At 42.9% G+C, this 17,960-nt stretch overlaps 1 protein-coding gene across 1 annotated transcript in view; it reads right to left on the bottom strand.

Annotated features, from left to right (window-relative positions):
* The window catches only part of LOC136577915 (cytochrome P450 2W1-like), a 127,156-nt gene that overhangs the window by 65,718 nt on the left and 43,478 nt on the right, over nt 1–17,960 (bottom strand). Inside the window, exons 3-7 of the mRNA XM_066577831.1 lie at nt 16,215–16,310; nt 15,123–15,285; nt 14,088–14,233; nt 9,825–9,966; nt 7,356–7,540 (exon numbers count right to left, since the gene is read on the bottom strand). Coding sequence (XP_066433928.1) covers nt 7,356–7,540; nt 9,825–9,966; nt 14,088–14,233; nt 15,123–15,285; nt 16,215–16,310 — 732 coding nt within the window. The remainder of the gene's footprint in view (nt 1–7,355; nt 7,541–9,824; nt 9,967–14,087; nt 14,234–15,122; nt 15,286–16,214; nt 16,311–17,960) is intronic.

Genomic DNA, 17,960 nt, shown 5'->3' with positions numbered 1-17,960 from the left:
GTGCATGTTATTAGTAGAGGACAGATGTCAAGGAATATGACTACAGGATCAGATTATACAGAGTTTGTTTCCAGGTGCTGCACACAGAAAACAGTAGGATATTTTTAATGAAGGCCATTTGTAAAGCTGTATCATTTTTGTAAATTTTAGATTCATTTCTATGACCCACAATCATTGAGAATAAGTAAAATGTCCCAAATTGTAGGAATCTGTTTTAGGTTGACAGAAGTGTGGAGAGTTCCATATGTATATTTATTTATAAAATTTTGCTCACACAGTTGTTCAACCTAATCTGTTAAAGGAACCTTCCATCCTGGTACAAAATTTTGTCATGGGACCATAGGGGGAAGTGTTATATTATCTGCCTTGCATCCTTTGCACCGTAGTCGCTCAAATTCGCTGGTTTCCATGTCTTGTCTTTGGTTTTCCAAGATGGTTGCCTCAATCTTCTAACTACCTAATATACACTGTACATCAGTAGTCTGTAGCACTTCACACTGCTGTCTGATTGGCCAGCGCTGATCATGTGAGCAGCACTGGTCAATCAAAGAGCACATGTAGAATACTAATAGTCTAAAGGCCCATTCACAAGCAAAGATAATCTTTCAAATGATTGAAACATTGAAAGTTTTTGCGATCTTTTTGCATAAAGTGTTAATGACCAGTTATACCCATTAACACCTTATCATCTTCATTTGCATGTAAAAGGGCCTCCAGTAGCTGTTTGCAGAGCCCAGCATGTGACTAATCACATGCCCAGCAGAATACAATGTTATCTCTGCCTCCCGTGGAGAACACAGCATGCAGTCTGTTGAGAGATACTATATCTCTCTGCAGCTGACCGATGGATTTTAAGATCACCGTAAAATCATCGTTCAGATGAAAAGTGGTCAATGCCTGCATTTACATGTAATGATTATCACTCATTTTTGGTCTTTTGAACTAATTTTGAGCGATAATCATACATGTAAATGGGCCTTAACACATAGCAAAAGAAATATATTAGCAGACGATTTACATTGCCATCTTGGAAGATAGGAAAATGGAGCTTGGGATCCAAGGAACATTGGTGCAGAGGGCGAAAGGCAGCATGCACATAGTGTCCTCTCACTATGAACAGTGTGCGCACAAAATGAAAAGATAAGTCCACTCAATGGACTGAGCCCCGGCTTCGAGAGCAGACAGCAAGGAAATAGTTAAGCTGGTGATTATCACAACCCCGGACTCAATGGCCCCTGTACTGTGAGCCCATAACCTTAGACTGCATAACTAATCACGTTTTCAGGTTTGCATTTTTAAATGTGGTGAGAATAGTCAAAGAGTGTATTCACACATTGTGGTTGACCGCTACATATGAAAACTGTGTGTGGGTTTACTGTGAATTGCAATTAAGTCGCTGGCTTAATGTTTTTTATAGATGAAACACATTTAGTTTTCCATGTTTCAACTGTAAAAAAAAAACTCACTGTATTTGCATCACAAAATTAGGTCAATTCATTCATAATGCCTTGCACAATTTTCAAAAGCACAGGTCAGATCCTAACCTTTAACCCTTTGCAATCCAATTTTGGATTTAGGATTTCCTAGGGGGGGTTCTCTTTCTGCCATTATATAATGGCGCCATCTGCTGGCTAGAGCCAGTACTGCAGTATGGGGCATGCTGGAGAGGCCCCCGAAAACAGAGCGGCCAGTAATATACAGTAAGAATACCCTGCCAGACGTATTCCGACATCGGAGCTGTAGAGCCTTCAATTAGAATGTCTTTAGACGTCAGACAGTGGATTGGAAAGGGTTAAGAAATCCAAAGACAAAATTCTGCCCTCCTCCAGACAAGTTATTTCACTTCAGCACAACACTCCAGCTGAGGCTTCGGTTGGTCGTAGTGTGAAACAAGGTTCAGCAGCAGTATCTAATTGACATTCCTTCATGCCATGTGGAGGGGCAAATGTGAACTTTTGAAGCAATCCTGAGAAAAATATGAACAGTTCCATCCTTGCAAGATTCTCTCCCAAGCAAAGTCTGCGCCCTACAGAGAAAAAAAACAAAAATGTAAGAAAAGGATTAATGATACAGGAGTTTATATCTGCCAAAAAGAAGCTAAATTTAACAAGATCGCAAATAGTAACAGCAGCCAGTAGAGTAGCTATAGCGGTTTACACTGATCTTCATACCTTCCAATCATCTGATGTCACGAATAAGTCTTCCCCCCCACACACACCTCTATTGCATAAGCAAATGTACGCTCTTGGTGAAAAAAAATCAAGCCCCTAGTAGGAGTTGTAATAAAAAAAATAATTGCCTACCACCTCAGCGATTCTGACCAGACTGTTCAGAGATTTTGGAACCAGTGGATGTGTGAGGGCACACAAGGTGACCGGGCTCAGGACGCCCTCGACAGACCACCAGTAGAGAGGATCATCCAATCATCTGACAAGCACGAGCAGCTCCAAAAGTTTTGTTGTCCACCATCCAGAGACAGGTGGCACCATCGTTACACGCCTCTGTGTCTGTCAAAACCATTTCCAGGCGCTTGGCTAAAGGACATTTGGTCTCATGGCGCCCATTACATGGGCTGCCTTTGACAGCCACCCACTGTCATCTCTGTTTGCAGTGGTGTCATGAACAATGAAACTAGACTGCTACAGAGTGAACCCACGTTGTCTTCAGCGATTAATACAGGTTTAGTTTGGGCACTGACTATGGCTGTGTGTGTCTGCAGACCTAGAGTTGAGCGCCTCAATCCTGTCTTTGCTGTAGAGCTGCACACTGCCCCTCCTGTTGGTGTGGTGATCTGGAGGGCCATCGCATACGACAGTCGGTCACCCCTAGTAGTGGTATGAGGGACAATGACAGCTCAGTGATATGTTCAGGACATCCTGTAGCCACATGTGTTCCTCTCATGGTGGCTTCAAGAGACAGCAGGATAATATTCGGCCGCACACACAAGGTTGTCACAGAAATGTCTCCACAACATTGTCACACTTCCGTGGCTGCCTGGTAGCTAAACGTATCACCAAAACATCATGTATTCGACCATCTGGTACACCAACTTTGACAGCCTAAGTGTTTGCAAAATCTAGAGGCTCAGTTACAGCAAATGTGGACCAATATGCCACAGGATACCATACAGAACCTGTATGCCTCCATGCCCACCTGTATCACATTTTGTATCTAAGCTAGAAGCGGACCAACAGGGTACTAGAGCCTCCATGCCCACCCGTATAACACATCTTGTATCTGAGCTAGAAGCAGCCCAACAGGGTACTAGAACCTGTATGCCTCCATGCCCACCCGTATTGTATCTTATATCCAAGCTAGAGACAGTACAACAGAGTACTAGAGCCTCCATGCCTGCCCATATCACATCTTACATCCAAGCTGGAAGTGGTACAACAGGGTAGTAGAGCCTCCATGCCTGCACGTATCATATCTTGTATCTAAGCTAGAAGCTCCCCAACAGGGCTTCATGAACCTTCAGGAACATTCTTTTATTTCAGGGGCAATATTCATATTAAAAAATCATCCCACTTGCCATGTAAAAAAAAATCAGATAGTGAAACATTTTCTAATTTCCAATCAGTTTTTATTTTCCAAGTGTAGATTTTTTTTTCTATTGTCTGTACATGACTATAGGGGGAGGCATTGTGCCTGAGGTGCTGTTAGCAGTAGTATTTACAGATATGCATTACAGCAGCAACAGGGATCATAGACACAATGGGCAGAAGGGGACTCATTCACTTTTATGGGAGAGTGCTGTGGCCATGTTATGTCACCTGTGTAGATGTCAATGTACAGGAAGGGGGTGGGGGGTGAGCTGTGACCATCACCTATTGTGAATATATTATTTATATATAGGTGTTTTCTATCATTGTAATCCTGCCTGTGATGATAATGAGATGATTGCCGTAAAGTGTTCTCTGCAGTACAAAGAGTCTCAGACTATTATTAAGCTTAGTGGTCGATGTGAAATCTGCAGGAATTTAGGTTTTAGTTTTAATATAGACTGTCAAAAATAGATCACCAAAATGTTTTTAAAAAATATTAAACATAAATACTTGACTTGTACAATAAGTACTTTTCTGATGACACTTTAAAGGACTTGTCTCAGCAGATAACTGTTTTCACGCTGAAGCCGTCAGTTTCTTGCACACCTGATAAACAGCTGAATTTCCTGGGGAAAGCCTTTGATGGCCAGATATTTCCCCTGTGTCGGCCGATATGTCGTGTTTCATTCAGCATCGAAGGGCAGAAAAGCTTCATTCTTTACAAACTTCCCCTCAGCATCCAAGAAGTGGTTAGGATTAAATTGGAATGGCGTCTCCCAGTAATGTTTGTCATACAGCGCAGATGCAAGCAGCGGGATCACAGTTGTTCCCTGGAATTGAGAATAGTAGAAAGAAAAGGTAGGTATATTGTGTTTCCCCATCTCCATTCATCGGTTGAATCTACCTTCCTCTATAAAGCAGAAGCTAGGAAACCATGCTACTATGTTACGGTTTATTGCATATGATTGTATTATATGGCATGTGTATGACTTCAAAGTTGTAAATCCATCCTGATACAATCATATAAAGGTTTCTAATTCTCAGCCAGCGCTAACCCCAAAAGAGGCCCAATGATCCCCTGATCACTGCAGATTTTAGTTCAATAAGTTTTTTATTGAGGCAAAGAGGTAGGCAATAAATCAAACAAGGGGTGCATTTCAGACATTTATACAATTGTAACATATACATACTTTATGCTGCGCCCACTTTCCCACTCCACTACCTCGCCACCATGGAGTCTGTTGCTGGCCCGCCTCCGACCAACATTTTCTTTTTACTGACGAGATTCTATCCCACCTCGAGGTAGGGGTCCAGGAGGTGGTAAGAAGGTGAATAAGAGAGAAAGCGAAAGAAGAATTAACCAAGGATAGTGCTCCGAAGAGCTCTTAGGGGGATTAGGAGAGGGTGGGAGTAGGGATAGGGTGTGGGTGATTCGGGAAAGAAATTATGCCAACACTTTGTAGACCTGTTTGCATATGCCTTGTGACCTACATTGTGTCCCCCAGGGGCAGGGGGGTGCCAGTATGGACATATCTGCCACCCTCAGCGCCAAAAGGGGGACAATGCTACCCCATCGGCTCCCAAGGCGGTATCAGGGTGCTGTGTGCCTATGTCGAGTTTGTCGACCGGGAGATCCACTCCCCCAATCTGGGGGACAATCTGAAGTCCAGCCAGGGTCGCCATGTTGCGTAGAACTTCTTCACCGCAGAGTCCTCCTCTGCCCTCATCTCCTCGAATCTGGCTAGCGTGTTCACTGCCTCCACCCAGTGGGTCTTAGTGGGGCCCGAGGTGGCTCGCCAGAACCTTGGAATAATTTGCCTTACTAGTATAAAAAATTTCAGTAGGCCTTTTCTCACGTGGGCAATAGGCCCCTGGAACATGGACAGCAGGGCCATCTCGGGCGAGAACACTACACCCACCCCGCACAGGTTGTTGTATAACCCCTCCCCATCCCTCCATAGTGCCGCCACCGGAGGGCATTCCCACCAGATATGTACCATATTGCCTCTTCTGCTCGAGCACCTCCAGCACTGGGAGGAGGTTTGGGGAAACATTTTATGTATTTCTTTCCGAAGTAGTGTACCAATGGGACAGGACCTTATAGTTTAGTTTGTGCAGCCTGGAGTGGACTGTAACCTTGTGCGTTAGAATGAAAGACCTCCGGCAGAGATCAGCAGAGAAGCATTTCCCTAACTCGCCCTCCCATGCCCCCGTAAACCTCGGGGATTTCGTCCCCCATCTCACGGTCCAGCATTAGCCTGTATAATAATGAAATTAGGTGTCCCGGGGAGTCAGGTGACATGCATAGTTCCTCAAAAGGAGTAAGGGCTTTAGTTAGATTCAACCCGGGTGTCAGGGAGTCCAGTGAGCCGCTCAGTTGTAGGTATACCATCCAAGCTCCCGGCGGTGCCTGTGTCCACACAAAGAACTCCGCTAAAGGTTTAACCCCCATTTGGCTTGTCACTTCTCTCAGGCGTGGTACCCGTATCACAGGAGTTAGCAGCAAGGTTCTGTTCCTCTCAAAAGCTTTGAATTGGGGGGTTAGCCAGAATTGGAGTAAGGGGGCCCGGAATTGAGACTAACTCGTCACGTCTAGCAAAGCCCGACCAGGCCTCCGCCAGTAACCTCAGCAGATGAGACACTCTGGGAGAGTCTCTGATCAGACCTCCCGGGATCCAGAACATCCCCTGGGTCAAACTTGGCACTGAATCGAGTTCTGATCACTGCAGATTTGACTTCAGAGACCTCCGATCAGCTGTTTTCACTGGGAAAAATTGTGGCAAACCCTAAATAGAAAATTATGGGTACTTTTTTTCTAGAACCAGCTTCAAACTAGTCTATGGCTAGTCTAATGCAGCTCAACGTCATTGAGGTAAATGCGAACGAGCTGCAATACCAAATGCAGCCTGTGGACAGGTAAGGTGCTATTTTCTAATCTTGGACAACCCACTAACTGGGTGATAGTATTAAATTTGGATGGGGCGGGTCCATAAAAGTGGGAGTTGTTCTTTGTTAGTATCTTTTCCCTCTGACTATTAGATGGACACCTGAGCTTGACAACTGCAGTCCACAAAACTGCATAAAACTTAAGATACTCCTTTGGATTCTGGTGTAGCTAAATTGTTACAATCAGTAGTACTACAAAAGTCCAAGCTTCATTAAACTAAGGGCTCATTTACTTAGGCGCACCTTGCTTAGCCTAGCAGGCAGCGGACTTAGCATTTCCAATTTTGGTCTGTGATACAGATCAGAAAAGGATGTTGTGATTTATTTCACATGGACTATTAGTCTATGTGAAAAAAAGGATTGTGTCAATAGCCTATCTGGCTATAATGGGTCTGTGTGCTGTCAGTAAAATACATGGACAGCACACGGATAGGTAATACATCTGTCTGAATGGGCTCTAAGACTACATCTAGACTTTTTGGAGTAAGATATATTTTTCTATAGAGTAATTAAAACTGTAACGAGTAATTTTGATATACAGAAAAACTATTTGCATATAGTAGGAGTATCACAAGGAAATGAAGATGAGGTGTCTCATGAACTTCCACAACACCCCCTTCTTGCACCCTTATCACCCCAGATTGCCTACATGAACTACCTTCCTGGACCCTCAACATTCTGGATCACCACCCACCAGTCACTTTCGTAATCTCAGCAGTCTGGATCTATAGCCACCAAACGCACCACACTGCAGTTTATAGGTGACCAAGCTGTCAAAATATCTGATGCCCTGAAGTAGAACTTGAGCCCCTCCAAGGACCCATACAGTGCTGTACCCAGTCCATGTTCTGATAATTCACTTACCTTGGGGATATGGTAACCTTTTAATTCGGTGTCTATAGATGTGGCATGTGGAAGGTGTGGGATCACGTTGCTAAACCTTTGAAATTCGTGTATTACAGCATGGGTATAGGACATAGCATGTCTGTCCGCAAATCTCGGGAGACGTCCAGATTCAAGAACAGAATCGATTTCTCTTTGAACTTTTTCTGTAAGTGTATAAAACACAGATTAGTGCCTTGTTTTAGTCTGCAGATTTTGTTGCTGTTCTCATTAAATTTTGTGTACACCACATGGCAAAATTGCGTGCAATGACCCTATACAATAGTACCATGTAATGGATGGATGCATTTGCTCCGCCAGAGTGGGAAATGCTTTTCCATAAAGGCCTTCTGTTTTGACTCCTAGAGAGGTTTAGTGTGTCAGGCAAGTTTTAATCTCTTTAAATATTCAAAAAAGTCTTCAGCACTGGAATGCCAAGCAAATAAAGGTACGTGCCTCATAGGACATGATCCAAAAATCCCTTATGGCTCAAGAAATATAGAACACGGCAGCGCTCAAAGTGAACATCCTTTATTATCCCACTTTTAGTGATGCCTTGCTCTTCACTTCTTTTTTAACTCGTTAATGTAGTTGTGTTGATGTATTATAAATTATAATAACTCTCAATTATGATAATGGACAATTATGACATAATGACACTGTATGGTTTCTGCAGACAAACACAGCTACATCAGATGTAATGCAGAAGAGAAATTACCTAAATAACTTGTTATTAATTTTATATACCCACAATCATTGTAAAAAAAATCAAGCACCTGGAAAGAGTTGTCAGAATTGAATGACACTTGCTGTGTGTGATTGTAACATTGATATAAGTAAGTGATTACAATATTAGAGCACAAGGATCCTTTATTGTGGAAAACTGAACACTTGAATGGAGGCTTTAGTATCCTGTTGTACTGCTTCTAGCTTGGATGTAAGATGTGATACGGCGGGCATGGAGGCTCTAGTACCCTGTTGTACCACCTTTAGCTGGGATGCAAGATGTGATATTGGCGGGCATGGAGGCTCTAGTACCCTGTTGGGTCACCTCTAGCTGGGATGCAAGATGTGATACGAGTGGGCATGGAGGCTCTAGTACCCTGTTGTACCGCCTCTAGCTTGGATACAAGATGTGATATGGCCGGGCATGGAGGGTCTAGTACCCTGTTGTACCGCCTCTAGCTTGGATACAAGATGCGATATGGACGGGCATGGAGGCTCTAGTACACTGTTGTACCACCTCTAGTTTGGATGCAAGATATAATACGGGCAGGCATAGAGGCTCTAGTACCCTGTTGTAACGTCTCTAGTTTGGATACAAATATATTATACAGGCAGACATGGAGGCTCTAGTACCCTGTTCGGCCACCTCTAGCTTGGACACAAGATGTGATACGGGCAGGCATGGAGGCTCTAGTACACTGTTGTACCACCTCTAGTTTGGATGCAAGATATAATACGGGCAGGCATGGAGGCTCTAGTACCCTGTTGTAACGTCTCTAGTTTGGATACAAATATATTATACGGGCAGACATGGAGGCTCTAGTACCCTGTTGGGCCACCTCTAGCTTGGACACAAGATGTGATACAGGTGGGAATGGAGACTCTAATACACTATTGGGCCACCTCAGGCTTGGATACAAGATGTGATATGGGCGGGTATGGAGGCATACAGGTTCTGTATGTGTCCTGTGAGATATTTCTTTACAATTGCTGTAACCAAGCTTCTAGATCATGCAAACCCTTATTATGTCCCATGCATGTTCTATTAGCAGCAAAAAAATTAAATGCATTGAAATCCCTTGTGTGTGCAGCTGACCATTATCCTGATGGAAAATTCCTCTTGGAAGCCGCCATGAGAGGAACACATGTGGCTGCAGGATGTCCTGAATATCGAGTTTTGCTGCAAAATGCCAACTCCTTCTAGGTGCTTGATTTTGTTTTTCCAAAGAGTGTATAATTACTTATCTGGATTTTAATCAATCAGCAGCTGATGGCAATCCATAGGTGATGCATAGTGTGATTTAGGTTCTGTTCACATTGGTGTCATAGTTCCATTCTATCAGGTTTCTTTGGTCTTTTAGAAGAGCAGAATAATCCAAAAAATGGAAACCAGACCCAAGTCAACAGAAATCATGACACAGCGTGAGCAAAGCCTTACATACGCCTGCAACATGACCTTTCTAGAAGCAGTCACATGTAATTTTCCTACCATAGAATAGTGGTCTCCAACCCATTGGTCTCCAGCTGTTGTGAAGCTACAACTCCCAACATGCCATGACAGCCAGGGACATATTGCCAGTTGCAGTTTGACAACAGCTGGAGACCCACAGGTTGGAGACCACTACCATAAAGAAATATAAAATGACATTTGTGTTGTCATGGTAATGTATAAAGTTCCATGGAAAAACCATGCAAAATTTGAGAATTTCAGGAATCAGAACTTACTCTGTATTTCAGGATATTTCATCATTAGCAGAATCCCCCACTGCAGTGTCGTAGAGGTGGTCTCTGTGCCGGCCATAACCAGATCTAGTAATGTAGCTAGCATGTTATCGTCATGAAAAAGAGAATCTTTGTTTGTCCATTCCTAGACCACAAGTAATGAATAATGTCAGAATTGTAGGTATGTATGTGTCCATTCTTATATTTCTGCTCATTGAAAAAAATCAAATGAAGTAAAAAACTCATGAAGTAAATAATATCCCCCAAGACTCCTAAATGCTAAAGTATTGTTATACAATACTACAGCACTAACGATGTATTGCTTAATAACTAGGAAGCTTTACCATTTAGGGGTCTAAGAAAGGTGAGTGATAATTCAGGAAAAGTTATGGCATTATATTTTCACCTGGATTTCTTAGAAACAGACGTACCCCTGGTTTCCTGAAAATAAGCCCTAGCATGATTTTTCAGGATTGTTGAGGATGCAGAATGAGTTTTTGGGATTTTTCAGGATGCTTGAATTATAATCCCTACTCCCAAATTAAATTACAGTTAATAAAAAAGTCAATGTAAATAGTGTCCAGGCAGCTATACATGTAAAAATATTAAATCTTTTGATGCAAAAATTAATATAAGACCCTGCCTTATTTTCAGGGAAACTGGGTAATAGATATTACTAAGAAGCGGTTTAATAGCATATTGAAAACTTGAGAGGGCAACTCATAGATTTGCTTTTATGTTTCTAGCTCCCTCCTCCTAAATTAATAGGGAACCTTGCGGCTATTACTCCCCACATATGGATTACACTAGGTCTCTGTCCTGATGCTGACTAGAGAATACAATGATTGTCCCTTATGGGTTGCTCACACCTCACACCACCGTTTGTCTGCTCTTTTATAGAGGTATCACATGGTTGCCCCTGTTATGGCTGGCATTGTTTCCAGGGGTACAATCTGGCAGGCCCCTTTTTATGTAGGTGCAGATAATGAGTTGTAGGTGTTTCTCTGGTAGGTAACAAATTATTGGTTGTTCTCAGGCCAACAGTGTTTAGCAGTATTTATGGGGGGGTACTTTCTAATAGGCACTACTTATGGGGGCACTCTGGTGAGCACTATTTATTGGGGTAATCTCTGGTAGACACTATTTGTGGGGCACAAGCAGTTCCTGCAATGCTTCTTTGAGAAGAGTAACACCACAGAAAAAAGGAAAAAAACTTCCCCGCGCTCCATGTTGGTCATGTGATCGAATCTCCTTCCAAGGGAGGAGGGGCTTTTGGACGGCGTACGCAGTGAACATCAACATGTGTGAGTTTAATCCTTGTATGTATAGAAGATGGCTTCTTTAAATGTATTTTGTATATGTATTTTGCTTGAAAAAGGCGTAATTTTAACGCCGAAACGCGTAGCAATAAAACAGCTTTGTAATATTTACGGGCCCCCGGTCTGTACTTATATTTTAACCCTTGGTCACGTGGAAGGTTTTTCCCTTTTTTCTGTGGTGTTATTTTCCTAAGCCCTGGTTATCCAGTGAGCTTTTTCTTCCTGGGCTGCTTCTAGCAAGACGGGAACCAAAGATAAAGAGGATAAGAGGCCAACGTGGACACTAGGTGCCAGCAGATATGCCCAATTTGTCCTGATATTGCTTGGGTTCATCCTACGGAATAATTATGTTCAGAAATACTTTCTACAGTCAACACCAGGGGGCAGCTATGAGATCCAATATGGCCCCCACCTATTCTAACATTTGGGTACATATAATGCATTGTTTAACTTTTATTACATTTTTTTTAAAGGAGGTAGAAAAAAAATCGCCAATTTTGCATTGCTTTTTTGCATTTTTACAGCATTAGGCATGCAGCAAAAATGACTTTTTCCATTGACAGAGCTCTATGAGAGCTTGCTTTTTGCATGATGAGCTGTAACTTTTATTGGTACAAATTTGGGGTACATTAATATTTTCTATCACCTTTATTATGTTTCTTGGAAGGCAAAATGAGCAAAATTAACATTTTGGCTCCATTTTTAAAGTTTTTTTTTCCATGCAGAATGAATAAAGTGTTTTATTTATTGTGCAGGCTATTATGGACATGGCAATATCAAACGTGGGGGTTTTTTTGGGGTTTTTTTTTATAAGGAAGGGAGAGTGGGTGAAAAAGGGTTTTGTTTCTGTTTTTTTAATAATTTTTATTACTATTTTTATTTTATTTATCTTTTTTACACATGTTTGTGTCCCTGTATGGGACTTGAACCTGTGATCCTATAATTAATGTGGTAATACATTGCAGTACGTCTGTACTGCATTGTATTATCACTATTGGTAGCAATCATATGACATGGCAGACCCGGAAGTGGAGCAATAGCATCCGTTTGCTATGGCAACCTATTGGCTCTCAGGAATGACATTGCAGCAGGGCAATTACCCCACAGAGTTAGCACACTCTCTCTGTAAACCCTTTACCTGCTACAATCAACATTAATTGCAGCATGTAGGGGTTAATAGCGGCATGTAAAGACTTAAAAGCCTTAAGTAGCAGGCAGCCAGGACGTAAACTTGTGTCCTGTTGCATAAACGAGGTTGACTATCTTTGCAAAGTGTACATGCTCAAGGCTAGGGCTACGCAGTGATTTGGGTCGTTCAACATGAAATCACATGCTAGTAGCATGATCAAAAAATGTGTGCGATTAGTCTGCCACTTGTTGCATTGACGTCACATGAGTATTTTAGGGTTCGAAGAGCTGCAAAACGTGAGCAATTTAGGATTTGCAATACCCCGTGTGGTGCAGAGTGTTGAAAGAGGAAATGCAGTCTTAGGCCTTAGTCAGACGGGCGATTTTTCGCGCGATTTGCGGATCGCATGACGGATGCGCATCCGCAAATCGCGTGACCGGTGCACGCAAGTCGCCCGCAAATCGCCCGAAAATCTGCTCCTAGCCGCGTTTCATTAGAAATGGGCCGGAGCTGTCCAGCGCATTGCATTCAATGGAGACGGCAATACAGCCGTCTCCATTGAAAGCAATGCGCTGCGGGTGAGCCCGGGATGAATTGTCGGTAAAGGCTTAAATATATAAGCCCTTCCCTGCAATCCATCCTAAAATGTGTTAAAATAAAAAAAAATTGTATACTCACCTTCTGCCGGCAGCCGGAGCTCCGTGCGGCCGTCCTGCAGTGGGTGTGAAGGGGGTGTGAGTCAGACCTGCCCCCTGATTGGCTCAGCGCTGAGCCAATCAGAGGCATGCCTCACTCACACCCATTCATGAATTCATGAATGGATGTGAGTCAGACCTGCCCCCGATTGGCTCAGCGCTGAGAGGCAGCAGTCACTCACCCATTAATGAATTCATGAATGGGTGTGTGAGTGTTTTCAGCCTCTGATTGGTCAGGGCTGTGACCAATCAGAGGCAGATCATTCAGCAGGCGGGGATTTTAAAGCCCCGCTGGCTGAATAGTGCCAAGAAGCAGTTCAGGAGAACTGACAGCGGCCGCGGCTGGACTCCGGCTGCAGCGGAAAGGTGAGTATACAATTTTTTTTTATTTTAACACATTTTAGAATGAATTGCAGGGAAGGGCTTATATATTTAACCCCTTCCCGACAATTCACCCCGCGCACGCCGGCAGCCCATTGCTTTCAATGGAGCGGCTGTATTGCCGCTCCATTGAATTCAATGGGCAAACATCGTTCTTCTCTGTCACAGCTGTTACAGCTGTGGCAGAGAAGAATGATTTGTCTTCTATATGTTCTCAATGGGGTCGGCGCTGCTGCCGCCGGCCCAATGAGCGCATATACAGAAGAGAACAGGAATCGCAGATCGCAGATAGGTGCGATCTGCGATTTTTTTGTTCTATAATTTATCGGACGAGCGCATAAAAAGCGCTCATGTGTCCGATACCATTGCAAAGCAATGGTTTTATAAAATCGCAGGACGCATGTGCATGCGCAGATCGCGCGAAAAATCGCCCGTCTGACTAAGGCCTTAAGCTCTCGCTCACGACCTGAAGGTTGCAGGTTCAATTCCTGATTGGTTCAGGTATCCGGCTCAAGGTTGACTCAGCCTTCCATCCTTCTGAGGTCAGTAAAATGAGTACCCAGCTTGCTGGGGAAGGCAATGGCAAACCACCCTGCAAAAACAGTCTGCCAAGAAAATATCATGATGTGACATCACCCTAGGTGTCAGTCCTGACTTGGTGCTTGCACCAAGGGACTTTGCCTTTACCAGTGGGCTATTACAGCACCAGCAATGTTTGTTGAAAATGTCCCTTTGCACGTACTTCTCCACTGTCCTCCAGAAACATATTGATTTTATACTGACTACCATTAAATGGGAGAGTATGAACTGTGCTCTCTTCATTACATAACTGGTAACACCCATAAAAATAAGTTAACACATTCTGCTTTATAGGACTGACAAACTGCCCTAAAATATAAATATTCTATCAAGAAATGTTTTACAAGATGTAATATCATGAGAGAAAATGAGCTGGAGCCATCTAATACTAGAGCTGGAGATCAGCAAGTCTTCAGTACATTCCGACTATATTATAGCAGACTCAAGCTGTCAGAAAACTCAGAAACCACTGAGAATTAGGCACATACCATATTCTAGGGAATTAGTATTCATGCATTTCTCTAATAGACAACCATAACAAAAAAATATACTAGTGCTGCTGTCGGTGCTACTTTAAAATAGTGTGTAGATCTACTTAAATGAAAAGAATCTGTCAGCAGGTTGCCTGCTGATGGTTTTCAATTGGACATTTCATATATTACCAGAAATCATCAGACTGTGAAAAAAAAAGTTAAAGCAAATTAAAATATTACAAAACCTCATGGGAATGAACTGTATTACCATGTACAACCTATGGACAAGAGTGGCGCTGTTTCTGACATAAGTAAGATCGTTTTCTAATATCATACAAGTTAACATGCTAAGGATTTTGGAACAGTTTACAGACAACAATATACAAGTAATACAACAAAGAATTAAAAAATACAGAGTTCTATACTAGAGATGAGCGAACGTACTCGTAATGAGTACTTACGCACCCGAGTACCGCCATTTTCGAGTACTTCAGTACTCGCGCGTAAAGATTCGGGGGGCGCCGGGGGGCGGGGAGAGGTGCGGGGGTAGAGGGGAGAGGGGAGCCCTCTCTCTCTCCCTCTCCCCCCCACTCCCTGCTGCAACCCCCCGCGCCGCCACGGCGCCCCCCGAATTTTTTCGCCCGAGTACGGAAGTACTCGAAAATCGCGGTATTCGGGCGAAAAAGGGGCGGGGCCGAGCACGTTCGCTCATCTCTATTCTATACCATTTCCTCGTTGGATAGAATGAAATATAGGGATAAAAGCTCTGTCTGAGAACTTGTCTGCACCCTCCACAAGGGCTTCCTTTATTGTCTTCGCTCCAGTGAGCACTACGGCCTTCTTCATGCCCAAGTGAATGGTGAATATTGGACCATATTTTTCTGAAAGCTAGAAGACAAAAAATAGCAATAATATACAAATAACGCAACTGTTATAATGCACACCCCAGGACACATAGAAAGCATTCCTCCCCATACACAGGCACTAAACCTACAAAACATCTTATACTAGGACCGGAAATGGATTGTTGGGGCTTGTGCCCCGAGTAATGGGTGTAGGGAGGGTCACTACTGGCACCAGCAGTAAGAGTTGTGGCCCCTCTGTAAGAGAGAGAGCGTAAAACCCAAATGCAAAGTTGGAAAGTAGCATGTGAGAAGCAGAAATCCACTATCTGCATCCCTCAGGTTCCGTGGAACTGCTGCTATGACTGAAGTAAGGCAGGTGTACTTACAGTGGCCTTCTTCTGCTACAATACATGCATGGAGCTGTCGTTGGACCCATGTTCATTCCAGGGACTTTCAACACGAATCGGTACCTGAATGTCCAGCAGACGACTTCCTGGATAATCTGCCCCTATCATAGTAGAAGGAGGCCACTTTGAATACATTTTAATTACTTCAGGCACAACAGGGTCCTACAGGACTCATAGAGAGGTGTAAAGCTGATTTCTGCTTCTCACCTGCTACTCTTCAACTTTGCAATTCGGTTTTACTCTCTTATAGGGGCCACAGTACAAAATTAAAATCCATGTTCCAAGGCTCCCAGGGGTCCGTGCGCCATACTGTCGTGTAGCGATGCCTTCCTATTCAAGTACACTATTGTTATTTCAATATAGGACACCAGTATTGAGATACAGCGCTGGATGAGTATTTTTGACTACACCCTGTATAACAAGACTTATGCATATTGTAATATGATAGCATGATGCATAACAATATGATAATAAGCAAAATAGCAAATATGGTGCAGTAACAGTATAACCCAAGTCACATCTTTATGAAAATGTGCATGAAGATTTCGGAAACTTTTGACTTTACCTTCATCAGAGAGAGATCTAGTCGTCTGAGGTCCAATAAATGCAGGTTTCCTATCAGAGGTAGTGGTGTTGGACCTGGAGGTAAGTTATATGGTGACTACTTCCGTTTAGTGATAAACTGCACCAAGAATATGAGTACCAGGAATGTACTCAGCATCAGACGTACGCAGACAGAATCTGCTAAGAAAAAGAAAGCGGACATTTTAGGTTCTGGATCTCCCTAATGTCAGCGCTGGTCTTGGTAGCTTTATATACAGGTAGGGAAGTAGAAGGAGGAGATTCAGTTATAGACAAATGAGACAAATAATGGAAACCTGACACATTTATGGTTGTTTTTATGAGACGTTTTAAGATTACAGAACTCTCCCAGCACAGACACCCAGTCATAATGTCCAGATCTATAGTTGCTATCAGAATTATGCAACCGCAATTGCAAATTGCCAAGCTTACAAACTTTCAGCTGTTTGCAAAAAAAAAATAAAAAAATATCAATTTAAACCAGTTAAATAGCACAGCACAACTAATATAACAAGTGGTTTCTCGGAATGCCACCCAAAATGTCATTTTTAATGACTATACCTGCTTAAGAATTATCTAATTCCCCCCCCCCCCTTCCGAATAGAATCCTTTAAAAGTGGACATATATGCAAGTCAAGTGTGTTCTCAAGCACACCTGATGAAAATATTCAATGGCCTCATTAGTTGCATCAGGTGTGCTTAAGATCAAATACTTGGACTGGCTAGGGTTATGTTGCCTATGATATTTGATTTCATGTTAGAAATATAGCTAAGAGTGTACAAAGTGGAGACAGAGATCAAACAATTGAACAACATTTTTTTTTCCCAGGGAACAAAGATAACCTCATTTCTCTTCATGTTGCTATTTCTCCTTTGCCCTGGACTTTTATTGCTTGATGACCCACATGTTATAGGATGCCACGAAAGGAGAGAAGATAAAAAAAGGGAGGGGAAAAAATATATAAACTATGAGTGGTGATTGCAGATGACATTTCTCTTAATGACTCTGTGACCTTTAATGAAGACATACCGCAAAACGGGTCCCACTGTTATTATGTTATATTGTTCTATGCAAACCTCGAGAGGATTAATATGAGAGAGATTATGGCGGGGGAGGAGGGTCATTTGGGGGGTTTATATGTGTAGTATGTGCAAGTATGTTTTTGTATGTCAAATTTAAATTGCAAATGTTTTATAAAAACATTTAATTAAAAAAAAGAAATATAGCTAAATCAAGAGATTAGTCCAAAAAGATCATTGCCTTAGAGTGAATGCAAACGGCCAGGTCGGATTCCGACTGCCAGATTCTCACAGCGGGATGCAACTCGTGCCCCTCCATCAACCTCTCGCTTGCCTGTCCGGCGTCTTCTCTCTCTGCTCTGCAATATGCCGGTTGTTCGCAGTCAGAGCCGGCGCATCTGCGATGATGTGGTAGTGCGAGCCTCTGCGTAGCTCGCACTAAAATAGCACATGCCGCAATTTTGTTACCGCATAAGTTTTCACACGGTCAAATAAAGGCTGTCTGTATAGGATTGCATAAACTAATGCAATCCTATGGCAGCATGCAACGGCCGAAATTCTGCGCGAAATCTCGCTGTGGAATTTCTGCCTGTGTGCATTCAGCCTGACACACACAGGGGGAAGGATAAAAAAGATAGCAAACATACTGAATATTCTGAGAGATACAAATGGAAGTATAGTTCGCTAATTCATAATTGACCCCTAACAA

The sequence above is a fragment of the Eleutherodactylus coqui genome, chromosome 8 (genome assembly GCF_035609145.1).
Source record: "Eleutherodactylus coqui strain aEleCoq1 chromosome 8, aEleCoq1.hap1, whole genome shotgun sequence".
Taxonomy (NCBI): domain Eukaryota; kingdom Metazoa; phylum Chordata; class Amphibia; order Anura; family Eleutherodactylidae; genus Eleutherodactylus; species Eleutherodactylus coqui.
This window is presented reverse-complemented; position numbering and strand designations above follow the sequence as displayed.